Source organism: Temnothorax americanus, unplaced genomic scaffold (genome assembly GCF_048541705.1).
Source record: "Temnothorax americanus isolate GAGA-0224 unplaced genomic scaffold, ASM4854170v1 Scaffold48, whole genome shotgun sequence".
In the NCBI taxonomy this organism is placed as follows: Eukaryota; Metazoa; Arthropoda; class Insecta; order Hymenoptera; family Formicidae; genus Temnothorax; species Temnothorax americanus.
Window position 1 is genome coordinate 253,598 of NW_027509635.1, and position 19,618 is coordinate 273,215.

The 19,618-nt window shown below is 39.8% G+C and overlaps 2 protein-coding genes across 4 annotated transcripts in view; one reads left to right on the forward strand and one right to left on the reverse strand.

The window, feature by feature from the left end:
* Window positions 1-321: 321 nt before the first annotated feature.
* LOC143903523 (uncharacterized) lies at window positions 322-3,624 on the reverse strand. The gene is made up of 2 exons (XM_077417170.1): window positions 3,505-3,624; window positions 322-3,408 (listed from the first exon to the last, which is right to left on the reverse strand). Exons 1-2 carry the CDS (start codon window positions 3,622-3,624, stop codon window positions 322-324), a joined length of 3,207 nt encoding a protein of 1,068 aa, XP_077273296.1.
* Window positions 3,625-13,160: 9,536 nt separating this feature from the next.
* LOC143903511 (putative inorganic phosphate cotransporter) overlaps window positions 13,161-19,618 on the forward strand; it is a 72,181-nt gene continuing 65,723 nt past the window's right edge. For 2 of the 3 annotated variants that reach the window (XR_013258729.1, XM_077417150.1), the window contains exon 1: window positions 13,164-13,590. Coding sequence is in view for 2 of the 3 variants with exons in the window: in XM_077417150.1 (XP_077273276.1) it covers window positions 13,557-13,590 (34 nt within the window). In the remaining variant the exon portion in view is untranslated. Of the gene's footprint in view, window positions 13,591-19,618 lie in introns of all 3 variants that reach the window. The other variant, XM_077417152.1, reaches the window with a different exon arrangement.

Sequence of the window (19,618 nt, forward strand, 5' to 3'; positions counted from 1 at the left end):
CAAGTCGTCCCCCCGGCGCCTTCCCCCCACCGCCCCTCACCCCCCCTCGGAGCTCCCGAGGTAGATCTGTTATTGATATATCTACTGAAGCGAATCAACAACAGAAGCAGAGTTTACGACATCAGCAGGATTTACAACAACAAAAGCATGAGATTTTTCTTCCTCCGGAAAATCGTCAGTTTCCAATATCGTTTCTGGACTGGGTTCGAATTCGGCGAGCCACGCAGGGCCAGTCCACTAAAGCTGGTGATCCACTAATTCTTGAGGAAACAAGCCCCTTGAGCAACAATCGGCGGATTTAGACTTGGTGTCGACATGTCTTCAGCAAGAGATATCTGTGTTGGACTGGATGCGGGCCACACGATTACGCACAAACGTCTTCCAACGGTGGGGGGCCGAACGTATCCAGGCGAGCGCGACCTCGGAATCAGACCACGCGTACGTGCCGTCGATAGTAATCTTAGGCCGGAGGATGTTCCCGATATACTCCGCTAAGTCCGACAGTAAAACGGCTGCGCAAAGCTCGAGTCTCGGCAAGGTGATGGCCTTAAGCGGGGCCACCTTTGACTTGGCGCTGAGCATTCGAATCAGTACCCCGTCCTCGGCGACGATCCTAATATATACAACGGCTCCGTAGCCCTGTTCACTCGCGTCACAAAATCCGTGTATCTCTCGTCGGATTACGTTGGCCATGGCGATAGTACGAGGTATGCGAATGGAAGCTAGCGCGGGAAGTTCCGATTTGTATCGTCCCCATCGAGAACATACTTCCGAAGGAGGCCTATCGTCCCACTCTAATTTGAGCACCCAGAGTTGCTGTATCAGTCTTTTAGCTGCAAATGTAAGGGGAGTCAGAAAGCTTAACGGGTCGAAAATACGAGCCAGTTCCGAGAGAATGGTGCGTTTGGTACAATCTCTGTCCAACGGTTGGACCTGAAAGCCGAAGTTGTCCGTTGGAGGATACCAACGAAGTCCGAGAACTTTGAGAAACTGATCTTCCGAGGATTCAAACGATAGCAATGATTGACTGCAAAACTCTGGATCGAGATCTGCTAAGACTGACGGATGGCTGCTGGCCCATTTCCTGAGCTCGAAACCCGCGGTTTTAAGCAAAGCTTGTAGCTGCCGCTGAAGCTCACGGGCTTCCCCCTCAGATTCGGCGCTCGCCACCACGTCGTCGACATAGACGCTCTCCTCCAAGACCGCCGCGGCCAGAGGGTAGCTCACTTTGCCTTCCGTTGCCAATTTCAACAAGCAGGCGATTGCCAGGAACGGAGAACACGTCAATCCAAAAGTGACAGTCAACATCAAGTAGTCTAATATCGGATCATTCTCCGAGAAACGCCAGACTATTCTCTGGTAGTCACATTGACCGCGCTCGACCAAGATCCGAAGGAACATTTGTTTGACGTCTGCAGTGAGCGCCACGCGGCCTACCCGGAACCTCAACAATATCACGACGATATCCGTCTGTAACTTAGGCCCGGATCGCAATACGTCGTTCAACGAAACGCCGTTCAAATCCTTCGCCGAGGCGTCAAATACGACCCGCAATTTTGTGGTAGTGCTATCCGATTTAACTACCTCATGATGGGGCAAATAGAATACAGGTCTGTCCACCGGGAACGGCCGTTCAATCAGTTTCATATAACCGTTATTCAAATAATCCTGCATGAATTTGTTATAGTTCAATTTAAACTCTGCATCTAATTTAAAGCGACGCTCAAGTGCGCGAAATCTATTTAGGGCTACTTGACGCGTGCCGACAAAACAAGGTTTATTCCTTTTGAAAGGATACGATACAACAAAACGACCGGACGCGTCCCGACGCGTGGTCTGAGCGAATAATTCCTCGCAACGTTTATCCTCCTGCGAATACGGTGGGACCGATAGAATCTCGTCTAGTTGCCAAAATCGACTAAGAGATGCGTCCAACGAATCGAGAGTCATAAACGAATGTGTGGATCCCGGCGCCTGCGTCGATACCGAACCGACGAGAACCCAGCCGAAGACGGAATTGAAGGCGTCTGGTTCGCCCTTCTTTCCCACGCGACGGCCATCCCGAAGTAACGACGCGAAGATTTCTGCGCCGATCAGGATGTCGATGGGACCGGGTCGGTGATACCGCGGATCAGCTAGCCGCAATCCGTTCAAATGTTTCCACGCTCTTCGCTCGACCTGACTGCTAGGTAACGGGGCGGAGATGCGCGGAAGAATCGTAGCCTCTACTGGGGTGCGCGTGCTTTCCCTGCCCTGTGCTTGTATTACGAGAGAGGTGCGGCCTCGAGTTGCAGCCGCCTTTGTATCATTTACCGCGAGAACTACCGTATGGCACTTGGTTCGTCCGAAACCACCCCTCTGCATGCAACTTTCGGAGATAAAGTTTAGCTGGCTCGCGCTATCTAACAGAATACGAACGGGGAAGGGATTTCCGTGTGCGTCGAGCGCTTCGGCTTGTACCGTCGACAACAATACGATCGGGTTCGACCGCGCGACACTAGCCATGCTAACGAGGGGTTCGCTTCCCTGCGATGACGTTGTCCCCGATTCGGAGGGTGGTTCGGCGTCTGTGGGTGCATTCGCCGAGCCCGAGTTCTGCTCAAAATGCAGGAGCGTGTGATGTTTGGCCTTACACGACCGACACGTCCACGACGATGGACAGTCATTAACGCTGTGGCCCGCGCGGAGGCAGTTATAGCACAAGTTCGAAGCTTTAGCCGTCGAATGCCTCTCTCGGGGTGCTAACTTTAAGAACCGAGAACATTTTGCAACGAGGTGTTGTTCTTTACATACCGGACACTCGGCGGTTCGAGTTGCGAGCGACGAAGCCGACGCGGAATTCTTTGACGAAGTCGACTGAGACTTTTGCGACGTATTTTGTGAGCCCGATACCGACGCGAGAACCCGGCAGTGATCAGAGAGGAACTTTGTGAGCTGCGTGAATTTCGGTATTTCCTCCGCCCGGTGTTCAGATTCGAATTTCTCGCGGAGCGAACGAGGGAGCTTCTCCAGCAAGAATTTGAGAAGGAGATAATCCCAAGCGTCTGTAGGAAATCCTAATAGATTCAATGCTCGCGTGTTCTCGGTGAAGGTGCTCAACAGCGTGCGCAGGGGGACGGCCGACTCCGACTTCAACGGCTGAGCTTTCAGCATCAAGTCCACGTGATAATCCGCCAAGTCTCGTTTGTTTTGATATCGCGAAATCAAGGCGTCATAAGTTATCGCGTAGTTATCGGCGGAGAGAGGGATGTTCTTGACGACGTTCAGCGCTTCTCCTTTCAAGCAGGATATCAGATATTGATACTTCTCTATGGTAGGGACGTTCCGGTTCTCGTGAATAGAGATGTTGTATAACGCGATGAACGAGGGCCAAAGCGTGAGATCTCCCGAAAATTGCGGAAGTGAGATCTTGGGCAATTTGACCGATGACGTCTAGGCCGGGGCCTGCGGGGCCGGAGCGGCTATTCGGTCGGCGCCCACAAATCTCTCGTAACGCCCGATTACCGCAAAGCGCATCCCGTCAAAGTCCCGGCGAATCGAATCCTCCGTTTCGAACTTTTCATCTGAGGCGTTTTGTATTATCTTGAGGTGGGCTGCCTCAAAGTCCTCGACCAATTTGGTCATATGATGGGATATCGCACGAGAAAGTTCGGTCTCTGATTTACATTGTCCGCGGCGAGCATCGACAGCTCATGAATCTCCCGCATACGTTTCACGCATAACTCGCGTTTGGTTACATTACCTCGACTTATGATGCCCGGAATACAATCACTAGGTCAACCAAGAGGACGATAGCAGCTCACTTCGATGTGAGAATATCAACAATGCCGGAAGCTAACGGTCTTCAAGTTCCGAAATGTTCGCAAAACGAAACAACTATCTCCTTGTTATGATGACGAGTCGGCTCGGCTCGAATTTCTGTTCGAAGGCACGACGGATATTTTCGAGAGGCTATAATAACGATTCGTACAATTTCAAAACGACGGTAGGTTGATGCAAAATAATAGGGTGCGAGCACTGGCGGTAGAGGGGGATCAAGTAGAATAATTAACGAGGAAGATGGTTGCAAAGGATACAAAATAATATAATAGTTAGACCAATAATAAATCAACAATCAGTAATCAATAATCAACAAAATCAAAATTATCATATAAATTGGCACAGGTACCCGGTTACGACGAAGAAATTGCACTCAGGTACTTATCTGATCAAGCCTCAGTAATACGCGTTGCGCGCGGTTTTACTACATAAGCGGAATATACGACATGAGCATACGACATGAGCGGTATACCACACGAGCAATCCACGACACAAGCACTAATTTATGTGGCTCAATTACAATTACAATCTCCAATGACTAATTGAAATATCATATGAGTGCTGATATATTTTATCCCGGGGACCAGTGCCGCCAAACAGTGTTGTCGATCGATGGCAAATATTCGCAAGCGTTCCAACGATCGAGAAAGTGTGTATGTACGCGTGTATTTTCGAATTGTATCGAAAACACACCCGGTAGCGACGAACAAGTATCGCGTGTTATTACCACGCGCGCGTCTATATAGAAGAACACGATGTGCACGCGGCCGGCACGTGACCGAGCGCCCGGGCCGCCGAGAGCGAGATGAAAACGTATGGCTTAACCGAGAATATTCCAATGTTGAATATTTCGGTTAACGACAATATTCAATAACGAACGATAAAAGCAATTAACCACAAAGCGATCAAACGACAAGTTTCCCGCGCGTATTCTCGTCGCGAAGCAATGTTGCGGCCGAGAGATATCGCGGCGGGTGTAGAATACGCGACTGATTAATTGTAATGCAATCGCGATCAAAACTACTAAGAAATGCTATCCACGAGCGAAAGGTCGGCGTTATTACTTTAGCGCGCGAATCCGGCTCGAAGGACCAATGCACGGGGGGGGGGGGTATGAGGCGCTCCCCGGATTTGCGATTGGTCAACAAATTTTCTCGAAGGACCAGAGGGCCCGTGCCCTCGCGAAAGTGAATAAAGCGAAGCAAGCAAGCGAATATCAAAAAATGCGAGGCGACTCACCGTGTCGTTGCCCGGCGCCTCCTGGGTGTCGACGTCGTCCTCCCGTTGGCGAGATCTCTGGCGTGCAAGGCGAAAGCATGCAACAGTCCGGTATAGCAAGCGGGCACGGACAGGCAGGTATAGCAAGCAGGCACAGATAGGCAGGGTATCAAGCGATTAGGCCTTCGTGGTCTGCGATGGGCGACCGAGCACTCCAAGTTTGCACATGCAAAACGGTAACGTGTGAGCTTCACGACGTTCGACTGATGAGTCCCTCTCTTTGGCGTTCTCCGGCTCGCGCACCTGCGAAGTACGGCGCGAGCGAATACCGAATTCTTCTCATAATTGGGGATGCCACCCGTGGGCGGGCAGCACGAGTCGGGTGAGTCGCGCGAATATCGACAAGTGTACTAATCGCGATCCACCGACGTTTCGCTAATAGGCGCGATAATTAAACCCGGTATAACTAATCAATACAAGAACCGTACAATTAACAATGTGAAGCGACAACACGAAATCGATCCTATAATTAGCTACTATTTACACTATGATACACGGCGGTGCGCCAAACAAATATTTTATTAAAATAACGGTTGCCTGTGTTTTTAAGAGCTATAGAGACATTTTTATGCATATTTTCTCGTATGTAAACTTTCACTTTTAAGGTGGTCCTTTCGTGAGAACAAGTATTAGATAAGTACCTACATTTAATATATGTTAAATATATATACAGTAATAAGAGACATGTGTACGAAAAATCAAGTGAGGTTACCGACACTTTACAAGAAATAAGTCATTCTAAATGTGCGTTCGCGGAGCGTGCCATTGTCATTCTATTCTTGTTTACATCTAATGAACGAGAAAGATGAAATGATGCAAATCGCCACGGCCGAGGTTTTCAACGAATAATACATGTACTTAGCGATCAGATGCATACATTATTCATGTCTTAAAATATTCCCTGAAGTTTCCGGATTTCGTACATACCTTGAAAATAAGGGCTTGCCGAATGTTTTGCTCTGATATATGAGGTTAAATAAGTAGTGGATCCAATCGCATATTGCTTTACTCGTACTGTCATGCCTGATCTAACCTAACCTAACGCGAGTCCAACCGCACTACTATTGCGATATTTTTTTAATTAGTAAATAATTAAATACGATTAACGCGTGCGTGTAAAATCATGTTATATTATTATAATTATTGGAATGCTGTGTAATGTTTGTTTTCAATTACCTCATGAAGGACTGTTACTTGACTAACTGGGTCCGCGAAAGGACCACCTTAATGATTTTTAGAAAGACTATACCTGACTTACAACTGACACAAACTAAAATCTGAAAGTGTGAAAATCTTTAAAAAGTAACAAAACATAGTAATTACTGTTTAAAAAAACTAATGAAATTATATTACGTTATTTATTTACGTCATTTATTAATAAATTAAATACAATAGCTCTCATAAAAAAGTATTTTGATTTCGACAACGTTGCATTTTATGTAAGTTGGTAGCATTGATCTCACTCGACATCAGCTGCGTGAACGCGAAGTGTGCTCCGAGCACGTGTAATATACAGACGCATCGTTTGAGGTTAGTTTTTGCTTGCGCTATAAAAATGCTAAAAGTAAAACGTTATATGTGCCATGGAATTGTTATAATCATCTGGTGTGGTTTCGACTCGTGTCTTCAAATTACGTTTCCCAGTATTTGTCTGTGCTAACCGTTGATTGTACACTTTTTCAGTGACAACTTTTCCTTTCCACATGTAATGTTTTACTTTCGGCATTTTCGTAACGCAAGCGAAAACTAACCTCAAACGATGCGTCTGTATATTACACGTGCCTCGAACACATTTTTGATCCGATACACATCAGGAAGCTCTATTGAAAAAAGTAACGGACCTCTGTAGTATTTGTTATCCTTTACGGAGAGTGACGGAGAAAGAGGTTCTAATGTGACGTCATAGTGCGCTGTTGCCGGATCTCTGTACTTACGAGTTCAGCGAGACCAAGCGAGACTGTTCTCTGTTTGCTTTTTATTCAATATTTCAGAAAATATCCTTGAAGTCATAATTTTTTTGGTTCTAATTTGTTTGTAAAATGTTTATTAATATTTCTGCAAAGTTTTAAAAAGATGCCATATTTTCTTTGATATTAATTTCTCAAATGAAGTTGAAAAAATAGTGAAACTTGATGAATTCCCATAAGAGCCCATGTTAAATTCAAATTGTTATAACTTTTAAACGGGCCTCGCAAACTTGTTCAAACTTGGCACAATGCTTTATTATTATAATACTCATCACCTGACAAAGTTTGAAGAATTTGGCATTTTTTCTTCTAAGGGGTCATACAACCTTAAGATCAGTTCTATGTCATTTCCTGTTTTCAATTTTTTAATCTCATTCACGTTTTCGCCGTGTATCGAAGACGAAGTGCTGTGACTTTTACGATTTGATGACTTGCAAATAAATATTAAATTTATTTTATTTGAATTTAGTTGAGCCGATTTTCAGATAACATTTACGTCCTTTACCTTGTATTTGCCATCTCGGTTGTAGTTGTACACATTATTTTTTTATAATTTCTTGATTTTACTTTCGTTAGATTTAAACATGGAAAAGAACGCGGCAGATGTGTATATTCCGGCTTTTTATGCGGGTCATTCAATATTTATTACTAGAGCACACACACACACACACACACACACACACACACACACACACACACACACACACACACACACACACACACACACACACACACACACACACACACACACACACACACACACACACATACACACACACACACACACACACACACACACACACACACACACACACACACACACACACACACACACACACACACACACACACACACACACACACACACACACACACACACACACACACACACACACACACACACACACACACACACACACACACACACACACACACACACACACACACACACACACACACAACAGGGTTTATATATATATATATAAACGCGAAGAGCACCGCAGTTGCGGCGGTGTCCGGATCTTCCCCTCGGATCTTGAAAATCCAGGAGAGGGCCACGTGGAGGTGTCGCGCCGGTTCGTACCCATATCCGCAGCAGGTCTCCAAGGTAAAGAGCCTCTAGTCGATAGACTAATGTAGGTAAGGGAAGTCGGCAAATTGGATCCGTAACTTCGGAATAAGGATTGGCTCTGAGGAGCGGGGCGTGTCGGGCTTGGTCGGGAAGCGGGTTTGGCTGACGTGCCGGGCCTGGGCGAGGTGAACCGATCGGCGTTCTCGCGCCGGTCCCGGGGATCCGAGCTCGGTCCCGTGCCTTGGCCTCCCGCGGATCTTCCTTGCTGCGAGGCTTCCGTGGCGGCGCGAGCCGTCGTGGTCGTCCTCTTCGGCCGCCATTCAACGCTCAGCTCAGAACTGGCATTATATATATATATATATATATATATATATATTGTTACGCCCGCGCTTCACAGCTTTCCGCGATTTCTCTACTCAGTGTTCAGCACATATGTATATAGGTAAAGCTCTTATTGAAAAGCTTTTGCGATCATGTCATCCTGATGTGGCAGAAATATTTGTGCTGATGCGGCACAAGAAAAGATTGAGTGTCTATCTATATATATCGTTGCAAACACAAATTTAATTTAATCGTTAAAGACTTCAAACCCTTTACTATGCCCAAGAAACAATTTCGTATACATATAATCTATACTGCGTGAAATAAATATTTAATTAGGTTTATTTATTTTCTATACGCGAAAATATTTATTTATACTGTTCATAACTTCCTAATCTACTGACATTAGGGGAGACCGGGGCTATTCGTGACACATTTTTGTTTCAAATTTTTTTCTCGCGTCGTATAAATGTTTAAAACATTTTTATTAGTGCGATGTAATTGTCCATCTCTCTAGTTTAAAAGAAAAAAAATATGTAGGTTTTTCTCTCACGAGTATCGAAATATATCAAGAAAAGTATCGCTGTGTCATGTGTCACGAATTGCCTCGAAGCCGGGGTAATTCGTGACAAACCACGGGATATAATGCGTAACACTTTCTCTGATTGAACAAATTATATAGATTATTTCTTTCGTTTTTGCAATTTTGCTTCCTCATAGAGGAAGCTTTGTTTTCGTGAAATCGTTTACGGATTTTTGTTTGCGTATAAAGTTGGATCTAGTCATCCAAATTTAAATTAATTATATATGAAATAGGGGTAGAAGAAACCAAAGAAGAGATCGGTTTTGGAGTTTTTTATGCCAATATGTTCATATTGTTGTAAAAGGTCAAAATATCGCATTAAAAAAAATGTCCGTATGTATGTATGTGTGTATGTACAGATTTGATGTCCGTGGTTGCTCTAACTTTCGCAAATATTGAGATATCGGGCTGTTTTTTTTTTAATCGATAGAGTATCATTCAAGGAAGGTTGGTATTGAATTAGGCGATGATCGGTAAAAGGGTTCATTTTTAAAAAAAATTTTGAATTTTTTAAGAAATGTTTGTGGTTGCTCTAACTTCCGTAAATATTGAGATATCGGGCTGTTTTTTTTTTAATCGATAGAGTATCATTTAAAGAAGGTTGGTAGTAAATTAGGCGATGATCGGCAAATTAGAAATGTCCGTGGTTGCAAATAGAAAACTTCGCTCACAAAGTTTATTTTTATAATAATAACAGATATTAGTATAACAGATATTAGTTGCAATAAAGTTTATCACAATATAGTTTTTAAGTGTGCAAGTAGAAGCCTTCGCTCACAAAGCTTCCTCTATGAGGAAGCCAAAACAATAAAATACTAATAATTATACATCAAATAAAATACAGGCTTCGTTATAGAGGAGTTTAGTGAGCGAAGGCTTCTACTTGCACACTTAAAAACTATAAAGAAGCAATATGGAGGTTTCTACTTGGACACTTAAAAACTATAAGGAAGCAATGTGCAGGTTTCTACTTGCACACCTAAAAACTATGAGAAAACAATGTGCAAATTTCTACTTACACACTTCAAAACTATGAGGAAGCAATGTGCAAGTTTCTATTTGCACACTTTTTTATCTACTTTATACTTTGAAAAAGCTTTTATTTGTCAGAATCTACATATTATATGTATAAAAAATTATGAGGAAAAATGTAACGCCAGTTCCATTAATTGCTTTCATTGCTCACATTCGATTACGGGAAACCACTTCTCGAAGGCGTCCACGGTCCCTGCGAATTGGTTTTTCCTTTGAACGCTTATTTGTGGCGTTTTTGGTTGTTCCAATTGCTCGTGTCACGAAATGCCCCGGCGTGATTTTTTCTTATTCATGATTCGTGACTTACAGATAAGAAAGAATACCGCCATAAAATCTACTCATGCATTATGCTTAGTGAAGTCGAGTGACTGAATACAAGTTACCGTTTCAGATCTCTTATTATTTTATTCGGCGATAAAACAAATTTTTGGGATTTGAAAAAATTTACTTTGAGCACTTGAAATCAAACTTTCTGTCACTGAGAGAGAAAAATGATTTACACGCAAATGTCATTCCGTTGGTACCTAGAGGACAGTAAGAAACATCTGTGATTGATATTACAGGTTTCTAGCAGCAAGCATTTTAAAGTTAGGCCCGCGACAAAATTTCAGCAGTGTCACGAATAGCCCCGGTTTCCCCTACGTTAGAAAACTGTAAACAGTACTGACATTTTACTTACCTATGTAATTTCATATTCCCTACTATGAATAATTTCATGGTATTTATACAAGAGCACTATTATAGCCGTAGCTAAACATGTAACGAGTGGCATATTCCCCCCCAGTTATTATACCTTGTAAAATTCTTGTAAAATTCGTAATTTATTGCATATCCCCGCAGGGTTTGCAATCTACTACCAATACCATTTTTCTCCTCTTACTTTAACCCTTTGGACCAACGGCTTAACGTCTAGCTCTGTCCGAAAGATGGAGCCCATGCAGTTTTCTCCGCACAAGAGCCTATCTTGCACGGAGGGGTGCAGCTATCGGAAAAACATTCCATGCTTCATGGCTCTAGTGGACTCGAACTCGAACCTGGTTCCTCAGATTACGAGTCTGGCGTTCTACCACTAGACCACACTGCCGCTCTCCCCCCAGTTATCTAAGTCATAAAATTTAAATATGTGTAAAAATTGATTGCAAATACCTATAGGTATTTATTGTAACAAACAGAAATAGCTAAAAATTTATCGTAAGATATATATGTTTACGTTAATAAATTGTAAAAATAATCAACTGACGCGGTAGCGTCGCGACACCAAGTACATAAAAAGAGAACTAGCAGACGACTAGCAGCTAGAACGCGGCACTACCAAGTAACTTACCTGAAGTTTTTGGGCCGATCTATCTTCGGAATCAAATATCTCAAGAAAGAAAACTGCGATCGAAAATCTGACGACAATTCTCTAATATAACATTTATGACTCGACAATGTTCAATTTTTATTTAAACTTGCACTTTTATTGTTATCATTTGGATTTAATTATTCAATGCGAGCAATAATATATTCCGTCACAAGTTGAACGTTTACGCATAAAATATAATAAATTATATGCAAAACATAATAATCTACATGTTTAATGTAAACGTTACAATGTTTAACGTGTCCTATGTAAATAATGAGTAACCTATGGAGAGAATAATCGAAGATTTATTGAATATTTTATCTGAAATATATATAAACATTTATATATTTTGTTTGCAGTTTTATTTTCAGCGCTATTATTTATTAGCTTGGGCACAATTTCTAGGATATCAAAAAAATTAACAACGGTTTTAAAGATTTTGATTTTATACCTGCGAAAGAAGAAAATAAATATATCATGCATATTGTGTGTATCATAACTGTAAGCTAGACAATATGCTGCTTTCTGTTGTTTAAAACCTCATAGAGATTACATAGCGCAAATTAGAGTTAGAATTTAATCGCACATTTCGGACCGATTTTTTTGTCATCACGCCGACCATTCCCCTTCTGCTTCTCGTGATATATTAATTGTTAGCAATGAGTCACCAGATGCGTGTAAACAAGGCGCGATGAGATACATCATCTCAGGCGCGTCCGTACTATAATCGTCTTAAGCAATATATATGAAATAGAAAAATGGATAGTTAACAATTAATAACAAAAAATTTTAAATTACTATTTTAAAATTATTATTATAAAAAAATTTTAATTAGACTGATTTTTATGCAATTATAAAGTAAAAGAACGCCTACAATTTCTATATAGTTGTAAATAAATGTAATCAAAGTGAGAGACGCACATGTAGAATAATATAGATATGAAGAAGAATTGAATTATTTGGGATTATTAATTAATGTTTATCTTTGTTTTAATATCATCAAAATGCTATAAAATTCCCATTCTTTCCATATCTTTCGGCAATAATGTTTGTTTTCCTGATATATACCTATTAATCGTTAGATTATACGACAATATATGAATACTCGAGAGCGAATTTTTATCTGATAGAACGTAAACACCGGCCAGCGTGATGCATAAGTCGTTAACGTTCACGTTATCTTTATAGAACGTAGAAAAGATCGCGATTATTTATCAATTGCGATCGATTCGTACTCGTAAATCTCAATAATGAAATCTCAATAAGTGAAAAAATAATTAAAACGTAGTCGCAGATTTTGTTAGGTATTTTTCCTTTCTTTTATCAAGCATATATATTCTGTCAACAAAACACATTTATTTCAAATCAATCATCAAATAATTTATATTGCACGCATCTTGACAATAGTGTTAAAATTTTTTTTAAATTACAGAACATGTCTAATTACAGAACATATATAATATTAATATAATTAGTATTAAATTAATAAAACTGTGTTGTTAACAGATAGTGATTCATCTCAAGTTTTGGATTCGCACATCTCTCATTTAAATTATGTATTTATGAAGTAAATATATATCTAACAAAGAAGATTATATATAGTAAAATATTTTTCTTTAAATAAAGAAATTTTTTCTCTTTAATTTAAAAAATATTTCTTCTTTCTTTATTATATATATATATTTTTCTTTTTATTTGTTGTGACCATCAAAATATATGAATTTACAATTTGAAGCAAATCTGTGTCATTCAATTATAGCACAATAACAGGGCAATAGTGCAATGATTAAATGTCAATTTTATTTGGGAGATTAGTAGAAGAAAAAGAGACTAATTATAAGAAGGATATTGAGCAGGTGAATAATTCAGTAGGAATACATTTTGCTGTACAGTAATTTTTGATGTTAGAGAAGTGATAGCTGTTTATTAATATGACAACAAGACGTGCTGTTGTTTAAGCACATATTTGAGCGTAATATGAGTGGGAGAATCGGTTTTCGGTGCTAGTATAAAGCTACGTAGATACGGTCGATCTGTCACAGTCGTTTCTGCAATTTGTTAGCTTCGTTAGCAGTTCGTTATAATGGCATTGTCTCTGAGGAAGAAAGGGTCTCCATAGTATCTCTTTCTGGAAAGGATGAAAATCCCGATTAAACCGATTAAACCAAAAGGTGATCCATTAAATTATATATATATATATATATATATATATATATATATATACATATATATATATATGTATATTATATAAATAGTGCGTACAGATTAATATAATTTCTGTGCAACGGAACAATTCTCCACAGAGAGAAGAAAATTTTCAAAAAGTATTTCATGAATAAATCCATTAAAATGGAAGATCTCATAGTGAAACTCAGTATTATTAAAGACTATCAATATGTATTTAATTTATTTACAAAAAAGATTTTTGAGAACGATTGTTTTATATACATTAAAAGAAAAAGATAGCTATATATTACTGAAATATACATGTCTCACAATTCTCGAATTATCAATTTTAAGGATAAATTCCTTAGGCTGCGTTTCGATATTCACTGCCAGTACTGAAAATCTATAGTATACGTGACGTAAACTATAGATTTTCAGTACTGGCAGTGAATATCGAAACGCAGCCTCTCTATATCGAAACGCAGCCTTAATAAATTTGGAGTTAATATCTTTTTAGCAAAAATATTTCATTTTTTTTTTAATATTTTCATTTTCTTGTTCTAATTCCAATATCAAACTGATTTATGTTCTTTCTTTTGAATCAAGCTATTATGTAATTGGTCACATGTTGATACTACTACAATGTTGATTGACGATCGCAGAAATGTGATTGAATTAGTATAGGCATGTCAAGTTTGATACATATTGCAGATAGGGGAAATTCTTATCGCAGTCTGATGACGATGCTATTGATTAAGCACGTTAAAATTGTCAAGCGAAAAGCTTTTGCGATTTAATATCTTACAATAAAGAAAATTCCTATAATTTCGATTATTCAAGCTTTTAGAATCTTCTCTGATTTCTTCTTTATTGCTAAAGCAATCTTTGAAATTTTCTGCCTTTTGAACCATCTTACAAATTTAATTAGAGTAATTAAGTATAATTAAAAGATATCGAAATTTGAAATGAGAAATGATATATTTTTTTCAATAATCAAGTGACACGCTGGTGTCTCGTGATAAGTGTACGTGCAGCAAGACACAATCCGTCTACACGCGAGCCGATAAATTGAGAGACCAGAGACCCTTAGATTATTGAATCCCAATAACGGCTGAATCGATCAAGTTCTGAGTAGGCTCAAGTTTGGGTTTGAATTATATAATAAAGGTATTTTAATTAAACTGTTGCTGCAAAAATGTAATAAATATTAAATAAGCCTGAAACAAATGTCAGAATGTGCTGGATTGATACAATGAGTCGAAGACAAACTCGATGAGATTAAATGAAACTGTATCTTTATTAACTGTGATCGCTAGTACACACGTGTTTTATCAAGAACCGATAAGCGAAAAGTGTAGCGCGGTGAGACTCAGTAACCAAAGTATATATGAATATATAATATCACTAGAGCGGAAACATAGTAAAATAACAGAGTCGATAATCTACCAATAGAAATAAACCTTTACCCTAGTAACTTTGTGTGAAGCTATTATAACTGTAAACCTGAGATAAGTATAGATTTGAATGTATACGTTAACTTTGTTCAACACTCCTCCTCATTCAAATTTCCATTAAATTGCAATACTTTCGTAATTTTATGATTCGACTAGCTGGTAATGGTTTCGTTAATAAATCAGCAACCATTTCTTCTGTTGGACAATAGATACATTTAACCGTCCCCTTGTCAACGTGGTCTTTGACGAAATAAGCATGCACATCAATGTGCTTTGAACGATTTGACAACTTCTCTTCTTTGATCAATTTCAAGCAGCTCTGATTGTCCTCGTAGATCGTAGTTGGGTCCTTTTCCGGCTGTTTGAAGTCCCTCAGTAGACGACGAATCCATAGTGCTTCACTGCTTGCTTCAGATAGTGCTATGTACTCAGCTTCCATAGACGATTTAGCAACGCAAGTTTGCCTCTTGCTACACCAGCTTATTATACTATCAAAATATTTAAAAACGTAGCCGGTAGTTGACTTGCGTTGATGTAATGCGATGTCTTCTGCCCAATTTGCATCAGCATAACCGATGAGACCAGGTTTACCGTTGATGCCGCCAAGCATTAGTGACAGATCTGCTGTGCCCTTGAGATATCGAAGGATACGTTTTAGTTCATTCCAGTCTTCTTGTGTTGGTTTTGTTACCTTCTGTGCCAAGATTGTTACACTTGCTGAGATGTCTGGTCTTGTATTCACAGCGATGTAAAGTAAGCAACCAACTAATTTACGATAGTTTTCGTTATCCATTAATAACTCGAAATTTCTTTTGCCATATGACATGTTGATTGGAACATTCGAGGTTTTCGCTTCCATCATACCAAAATCCTTGATAATCTTCATGATGTACTGTTTCTGGTTAAGTGCAAAGTTTCCGTTGAGATCGCGTTTAATTTGCAAACCGAGATAGTTCTGTATATCTCCAAGATTCTTAATTTTAAATTCTGCACTCAAAACTTGCTCGCATTCCGTTAACATATTGTCGTCTTCGCTGGCCATTATTACATCGTCGACATAGATTAATACGTAACAGAATTTACCACCTTTCTCTAATATGTATAGGCATGGATCATTCTTGCTTTGAACGTAACCTGCATCCGTAAGAACTTGATGAATTTTCTTGTTCCACACCCTGGCCGATTGCTTTAAGCCGTATATACTCCTCCCCAAGAGACAAACTAGATGTTCTTTTCCTTCTTCAGTGAAGCCGGGAGGTTGTTTCATATAAATCGTTTCGTTCAATTTTCCATTTAGAAACGCTGTTTTCGCATCGAGATGAATAACTTTCATTTGCTTTCTGGCTGCAATAGTAAGTAAGATCCTGTATGTTGCGTGCTTTACTACGGGAGCAAACACTTCATCATACTCAATTCCATATTTTTGGGAGAAGCCCTGTGCAACCAATCGTGCCTTAAATATTTTATTCTCTTCATAGGATTTTATTTTATATATCCATTTACAACCAATTGCACGACGATCTTTCGGCAACTCCACGAGCTCCCACGTCTCGTTTTCTTGAAGTGACTTAATTTCGTTCTTCATTGCTTGAATCCATTCATTTTTGTATTCGGAATGGATTGCTTGATTGTATGTCTTTGGCTCGACTAATTCTTCCTTGATGACGTTGATTTCTTCAATGTAACGAAGTGGTGGTACGCCAAAATTCGATCTTGTGGATCGACGAATATTATCTTTATCGTTAACGGGAGCATCTTTATTTATTTCACGTTGAGCTATGGGTGATTGCTGATTATTTCTTGATGCTTCATCCATTGCAGGATCGTCTTCTTCTGTCCAATTTTCTTCATCAGCGCTGTAGAATTCATCTTCAGGTAGATGCGTTATTGTGACTTCGCTCTCCTCCTTAAACTCATCTTGATGAATCTTCCAATCGCTGTCCTTGTAGACAAATTTAGCATCTCGACTTATAATTACCTTTCCATTCGATGGAACATAGCACCTATACGCTTTTGAGATTGCATCATAGCCAACAAAAATTGCCTCAGTTGCCTTCGAATCAAGTTTCTTCCGCTTTTCGTCAGGTATGTGTACGTAACACTTTGATCCAAATCGTTTGAAAAAATCTAAATTAGGTTTGGTACCATACCAATTTTCAAACGGTGTTCGTACAATATCTTTAGCTGGCAAACGGTTTTGTATATAGTTCGCCATTACGACCGCTTCGCCCCAAAACTTGTTCTCCAACTTAGCTTCCAATATCATGCACCTTGCCATCTCGATGAGCGTCCGATTTTTACGCTCAGCAACGCCATTTTGTTGTGGGCTATATGGCGCCGTCCGTTGATATCGAATGCCTTCTCGATCCAAAAACTTGATGAATTCGACACTCATGTATTCTCCTCCTCTATCTGTGCGGATCATCTTCGGTTTACGATTGAACATCGTCTTGCACATCTCCACGAATTCTTTAAATTTACCAAAAACTTCTAATTTCTCTTTAATCAGGTAAATGGCAGTAAACTTAGAGTGGTCATCTATAAAGGTGAGAACGTACCTTTTACCAGATGGTGTCGCTGTTTGCATCGGACCGCAGACATCCGAATGGATCAAGTCCAGCTTTTCTTTTGCTCGATTATTCGAATTTGGAAACTTCATCCTGCTCATCTTACCTTGAAGACATATTTCGCAGTTTAAGATGTTGTTGCAATCCTTGCTGCAATCTTCAAAATGAACACCATCGACGAGATCGCTTGATGGCAATGTCTTCACTACCTGGATGTCTCTATGGCCAAGAATACTATGCCATTTATGAACGCAATTCTTCATTGGTTCCGGATCTGGATTTTCTATTGCACATATCATATTTGGTGTCTTAAGTTTGTACAGATTTCCAAAGGGTTCGCCTAATGCAACTTGCATTCCATCATATGCACGAACGATATTGCATTCTTCATTGTCGAAAGTCACAGTATATCCCATTTTGGTCAAACGTCGTACAGAAATAAAATTTCCTTGTATTTGTGGCACGTACAGTACATTTGCAATCGAAACTGCTGTAATGTCACCTAATTTATTTATGAATTTCGCATTAACTGTTCCTTTACCGATTGCAGTTACTTTATGACCGTTTGCTACATAGATACTTTCAATATGCTTCTTCATGTCGGTGAAAATCTCACGCTTACTCACCATGTGATTAGTTGCTCCACTATCGACTAACCAACCGTCGTTATTTAGCATCATTGCAGCGAATAAATGTTGAACAGCACCGCTAGCTTCAGCCGAATTTACCTGCTGCTGAGTCTTACCTTGTTGATCTTGATTCTTCTTCTCTTTATGCGCAAGTAACTTACGACAATCCTTTTTCCAATGCCCTTTACGCTTACAGAAAAGACATTTTGATTTACTCATGTCAACTGCTTCTAATTTTGCATTTGATGACCCGCTTTTGGCTGACGAGCTAATTCTTAATACGGCTTCAGTATTATCGCGACTTCGTTCGAGACGTTTTTGATATTCCGCAATCACAGCCGAGCAAACAACACTCGATGTTAATTCATCTTTGCGATTCTCCAACGTTGTAACCAATACGTCATAGCTTTCAGGTAGTGAACTGAGAATTGTGACGCATAAAATAAATTCCGGCTTTAAATCATCTCCATAGGCTATAAAACGTTGAAATAATTCCGTCATTTTGGTTACGTGCGCTTCGACATTACCGCCTTCTTCTAATCGTGTTGTCATGAGCTGTCGCAAAATGCTCACTTTGTTGTTTGGCGTGTCTTTTTCATGGAAATCTTTCAAGTTATTCCATGCACTTTTCGCTGTCTCACAATGCCTAATGTGTTGAATCTGGTTGTCTTCTATATTTAATGCAATTGCAGTGTGTGCCTTTTCGTCCTTTTGTGTCCAGTCGTCTGTAATCGGATTTGGCGGATCCATCGTAACTGCTGTCCAAACGCCCTTTTCAATCAATAACATTTTCATCTTATATCGCCAGTTGAAGTAATTTCCGTTGTTCAGTTTTGTTATGATGTACTTCGATTCCGAACTCATTGTCTTTATGCGATCGCGTACGTTTTGGAGGTTAAGACAGTTCACGTTATGTTCACTTAAACTCCTTCAGTCTTCGAAACAATATTATCGATGGGTCTGGGCCCATAACCTGTCAGAATGTGCTGGATTGATACAATGAGTCGAAGACAAACTCGATGAGATTAAATGAAACTGTATCTTTATTAACTGTGATCGCTAGTACACACGTGTTTTATCAAGAACCGATAAGCGAAAAGTGTAGCGCGGTGAGACTCAGTAACCAAAGTATATATGAATATATAATATCACTAGAGCGGAAACATAGTAAAATAACAGAGTCGATAATCTACCAATAGAAATAAACCTTTACCCTAGTAACTTTGTGTGAAGCTATTATAACTGTAAACCTGAGATAAGTATAGATTTGAATGTATACGTTAACTTTGTTCAACAACAAATGCTTGAAACAAATTCAACCCACTAAACATGAAACCTTCAGGTGACGTTACATTCGAGAAGAATACATCTTATTTAAAACGT